Raw genomic sequence first — 5,265 nt, 5'->3', positions numbered from 1 at the left:
TTTGTCTTATTTTACATCAGTGGAATTGTTTATATTGTAAAATTGTGGAATTTTGTTCTATGCTATCAATTCGTATTTAATATTTCTGGAGCAGATTTAACGATTAGATTGCATTAAAATTAAGTGAATTAGTTACAATTAAAGGAGTTCAGGATTTGATATTAATACTAATTTTAGAGTCAGTTCTCATTAATAAATTGGCTTAAAGCTAACAAGCGGCTATTAAATGAGTAACAGTGCTTATAGATGAATTACGTAGCAAGAAATTTTAATGCTAAGTTCACTGAGAAGAATTTGCTTGGTGTCTTGAAAAATGTGATATCTATGTGTTCAGTGCTCAATTGAAATGAGTTCTCGCTTATGCCATGTGTTACGAGTCGTGCAATGAAACGCGCGTTCGATCAGTAGCTGCCATACTCAGATTTTCTCGCAAGGACCAGTAAAAAAATTTCGAGTGCACATTCTCATGAGGCCAACACTTTATTGCAGTACTGCAATAGCGCTTCTATCTATAAGATTAATAATTGGTAGCTTGAAACGACCAAAGGATTAATTTACGGAGAACCTATGAAAAAGTTGTATTTATTCTATTCGGAATTCACTTGCATTGTCAAGTAAGGAATTTTAGGCCTTTATGTAACGATTTTGGGCTGTTAATCAATTTTCATGCAGTTTGGAAATAATTGTATTATCAGGCATTGTTTTGACGGCAGTGACGCTGAGTTAAATAAGAAACATCCCCTATACTTCTGGTTGAGAAAGATACTAGCGTACTAGATATATTCTACTAAAAGATAAATACTATAGGAAGTTACTTGTATATTATAGTGGTAACCGCTCTTGTGTGGTAATGCTGATACTGGTTATCAATATAAGCAGTGGCACGTTTCGTGACGTTTTTATTCATAAAATTCGCTCAATGATGTTATTTCGTTGAAAATAATTTAACGTCTTCATCGCATGCTGTTTCTCATAATCCATATTCGTTTACAGAAGTTATTTGCTTTTCTTTCATTTTTTAACTTAAATAGGATTTTTTCACAGAGGTTTCCAGAAGAAACTGTTCTTCACAAAAATAACAGATTTTGACGCTTTGAATTCTTGCTTTGGTTCTGCCATTGTCATCGCGCATCATTTGCGGTCCATATAACCGAATGACGTTGCTGTGACGAACTCTGCGTTGCGAGGTGGGGTATTTTTATTTGCTATTATACCTACATATCTAATCATTCGAAAATATTTTCTAATGATATACCGTCTTTAAATGTTCATTGTTGAATTATAAGAAAAACTAGAAGAGAGAGAAGCGACCTGATGACGAATTCTGTCGATATTAGACTACTTTGAAATTTTTCTAACATTATGAAAATTAAACCTTACAGTTTCGAAAAGAGACCACGCTCAACATCAACAGAAATTGATCGGTCTTCTTAAACCGTCTGCTCTGTTTTTAATGTTGTCTGCAGAGGGGCAATAAAAATTCTTCTTACTCTTTTTTTGGTGCGCCACAGGTCCAGTTTTTGCAGTCGCCTGCTGTTGAGCTCCTATATTTGCGTTGACATGATGACCTTCAAGCCTCCTTTGTAGGTCAACGCTCATTACCAATAGAGGCAAGCAATTTATTTTATTGTAAAAGTAAAAGTTCTTTACCAGCTTCGTGCACATTTGTTTATATTAACTAGTTTTTTGTATTCGATTAATTACAAGTAAATAGTTCTTTACTAGCCTTGTGCACATGGATTCTAATTCGAAATTACTCGTTTAAATTGATTTTTTGTATTTGATCATTTCCAAGTAATAGTAAAAAAACCTGAGTATTGCATCAAAAAAATTTTCTGACATTCACTGAACTATAACAATTGAGGCTTAACAACTGAGCTATAGTACTTAAATGTGTTAAATTTGAACCTCAATAGTGTGCAAGATAATATAGTTCACTTGTGTGGTTCACAGATGGTTTATAAGTAATATTTTGAGCGACATATTGCAGCTGTATAGACATAAGTTTCGTGTACAGAAAAACTGGATGGTTTTTAGTTTTTCTAGAATTACCAGAAGTTTTCTTCATTGCAATTTAAAATGGATACATAAATGGGTGTACGGCTTACATCTTTATAACTCGCGGAAATTTGCTGGAAATGAAAAGCTGGTCGACATTACGGTGATATCAGCTGGAAATTATCAGCTGATAGATATTATAGGGATATTGTACCTGGAAAATACCAGTTGGTAGACATTACGGGGACATCAGCTCGTAATGACAAGCTAACATAATTACATTCGTCTATGTAATTCTAATTAAAGGAAGTGGTAAATTTTTTTTCACTATCCTGACATTGTCTTCAGTTTCGTTGTCGACTAATGTAATGTCAACGATGCATCAAACTAAGTCCATTCTATCACATACACAATCACTCTCCTTGTGATGTTCATTGAAATAATTTTTTATTCAATTTACAAGGCATTGATTAGGAGATTATCGTAATTCGTGGATAATATTACCGTTTAGTTTCTGCATTAGTGAATATTATGTCTAAAACACGTGCATTTTTAACGTTTAAATCTATGGATCGACGAATTATAATTAATATGGAAACCTAATTACTTAGTAACTTAATTCGTTTTTTTTAGTTACTTTAGTATAGTCCTAAAGTAGAAATTTATGAGTACCGAAATAAATCGATTTTGCTTGAATAATGCAAGTTTTTTTCTCTTTCTAGGGAGCGATATTCGATGCATTTTGAAGTGGACCTTCAAACGCTCGAAATTTTTTTTTTACTCTCGAGACGCTGACACGATGAACGAACCTGGAGGCAGAGTTCCGCTCAAAGGTAATCATTATTGAGTGATAAAAAAAACTTTTGCCGATAACTTTATAAAAGGTTACTTATTGCAAGACTTGAGCATGAATAGCTGAGTCCAAGTCAGGAGGAAAAAGTTGTCAACCTTGGAACTGTTGACGATTTTTCCGGGCACGGAAATTTTTACAAAATACTAAATTAATGAGCGAAAAATAATGAGAAAAATTACGTTTTAAAAAATCATATTTATAAAAAATATTACTAAATAATTGTTGAAAATTGCAATGTAAATGAGTAAAGTTGCTGAATTTAGAATAAACATACTGAAAAAAGTGATAAAGCCTATAAAAACAATGAGAGTTTAATTTAAAATAAATCAATATAATGGCCAGCAGCGATGTCAGAGATCTATTGTGTGAACACGATACAATATTTTATCACGAACCTTGCCACATATACAAAACACCATTTAAATCTCTTTCAATTATTTATTTAGAAGATTTCAATTATTTGTTTTCAGTGAACTCATGGCTGTCGATTTTCATCACGTGCAGCTTCTTGCTAGCGGTATTATACGCCTGTCTTCAGGGTAATCAAAGTATAAAGTAATCATAATGAATGAAACAATTATTGAAATATTTTAAAGCATACAACTATATTTAAAAGATTACAGCTGTCCAGGCAATAAAATGGGAACTTATTTGCACTGATGTTCACCTATTTTATGTGCAGAATTCCTTGCATCAGACAGAGAAACGACTCAAAGCACAGCCTACGGCAACGCTGATTTGCTGTACGCTGAGCGTCTTCAAACGACCATGAAAGTTGGATGTTTTCCCGGCAACAACAATCCTGAGCTGCGATCTCTTTCACATTTGTAAATATTATTCGCTAAAAATTGCACTGGCTCTCCTGATGCGATTTTAACGAAAAATTGTTGTTGTTTTTCCGTGAGTAAAGAATTTATTATGGACTCTGGAGTCTATCACGTATGCGTGGGTGAATACATTCTACTTCCCCATCTATGGTATCATTTCTTAACCCTCTACCGCCGAATGTCACTCTCCGGGAACATAATTTTCAATTTTAATTATAAGTAAAGTATTAAATGTAGCAACCTGAGGACGTTTGTACGCAAAAGAGAAAATTTTAAAGTTGTCGTACGTGGCAGCAACTTTCAGTGCAAGTCATTTTGCGCTCACTAGAACGTATCCTTTTTGGGAAGTAGGCTTGTGACAATATTGCTCCGGTTACTCATGTCTGGCGGTAGAGGGTTAAGAGTTCTTTCCCACATGCATGTGTTGGTAAATTCACTTTGCTTCTTCATTTTTGGTGCCGCTTCTTTCAAGAAATCTAATTTTTAAGCTTAAATTTACCGTCTGGTAATTAAGATCTATGAATGACTTAATCTATACATGATTACATGAGTTTAATGCGTGGTTTTTTATATATGAAAATTGATTCTTCAAGAAATTGTTTCGTCTTGTAAATTGAAAAATATAATTTGTGATTTTACGATATAGATATAAGATATTTAAAGAAGTTTGAGTTTCCTGCGTTGAACTTTCATTTAATCATTATCGAAGAAGGCCCTTTCATTGCAAAATTTTCAACTTTTTCGCACGATTCGTCGTGCATTCATGAGCTATTTAAAAAGAAGAAGCGTTTTCCAAGTAAATAATTTATTTTCAAACATTATCCTTCGTTCATATAGCGTACTACATACAATGTAATGCACTACAAATCCACGAAAAATAACTACATATATGATATCAATATATTTAAAGTAATAACGTATTTTTTTTATTGCAGTGACATGACTCCTTTTCACACTTCGGACAAGAATATCTCAGCATCCGATAGCATCTGAAGTTTGTTTGATTTACGCCATCTTGAGGATAACCGCATTGCCTTGCGGCAAAGGATGCTAGGAAGTTTTAATTTAAAATATTACATAATAAAATATTACATAAATATCTATACTGTGTTTGGCGTTCCTATTATTACTTCTCTATTCAGCGGTGCTGATTATTTTTGGTCCTTGACAGCCTTTTCTTCTATGTATTTACAATTTCAATGCCACCTTGTCACTGTGTAGAAAGAAGTCCAAGCGAAAAAATGAAATGGTTTTGTTATTTGATAAATATAAATTTGGTTTTCACGAGGACTAAGAATTGTAATTTTCCTCAGAAATGAAACCAAAACGTAGAATTGCATCACATTTACTCGAGTCCAATACAATCTACACGTTACAAACATGACACACGTTACAAAACAGTGCCAATCATTGAGAGCCTTGTCAGTAAATGTGATGCAATTCTACGTTTTGGTTTCATTTCTGAGGAAAATTACAATTCTTAGTCCTCGTGAAAACCAAATTTATATTTATCAAATAACAAAACCATTTCATTTTTTCGCTTGGACTTCTTTCTACACAGTGACAAGGTGGCATTGAAATTATGAG

The 5,265-nt window shown here is 33.2% G+C and overlaps 1 protein-coding gene across 1 annotated transcript; it reads left to right on the top strand.

The window, feature by feature from the left end:
• The first annotated feature begins 2,722 nt into the window (after positions 1 to 2,722).
• On the top strand, positions 2,723 to 4,769 carry LOC108673344. Its single transcript, XM_018161150.2, has 4 exons — positions 2,723 to 2,831; positions 3,322 to 3,390; positions 3,534 to 3,678; positions 4,614 to 4,769. The coding sequence occupies exons 1-4, from the start codon at positions 2,798 to 2,800 to the stop codon at positions 4,669 to 4,671; spliced, it is 306 nt and encodes a 101-aa protein (XP_018016639.1). The 5' UTR covers positions 2,723 to 2,797; the 3' UTR covers positions 4,672 to 4,769.
• The last annotated feature ends 496 nt before the right edge of the window (positions 4,770 to 5,265 follow it).

This window comes from Hyalella azteca, unplaced genomic scaffold, assembly GCF_000764305.2.
Source record: "Hyalella azteca isolate HAZT.00-mixed unplaced genomic scaffold, Hazt_2.0.2 contig9829, whole genome shotgun sequence".
Classification (NCBI taxonomy): domain Eukaryota; kingdom Metazoa; phylum Arthropoda; class Malacostraca; order Amphipoda; family Hyalellidae; genus Hyalella; species Hyalella azteca.
Note: the sequence above shows the minus strand (reverse complement) of the source record. Positions and strands in the feature narration are given on the sequence as shown.

Coding starts and splice junctions, on each gene's coding strand:
- LOC108673344 (XM_018161150.2), top strand. CDS start 2,798: ATGAACGAACCTGGAGGCAGAGTTCCGCTCAAAG. Junction 3,391..3,533: donor ATTATACGCCTGTCTTCAGG/GTAATCAAAGTA, acceptor TTTTATGTGCAG/AATTCCTTGCATCAGACAGA. Junction 3,679..4,613: donor CTGCGATCTCTTTCACATTT/GTAAATATTATT, acceptor TTTTTATTGCAG/TGACATGACTCCTTTTCACA.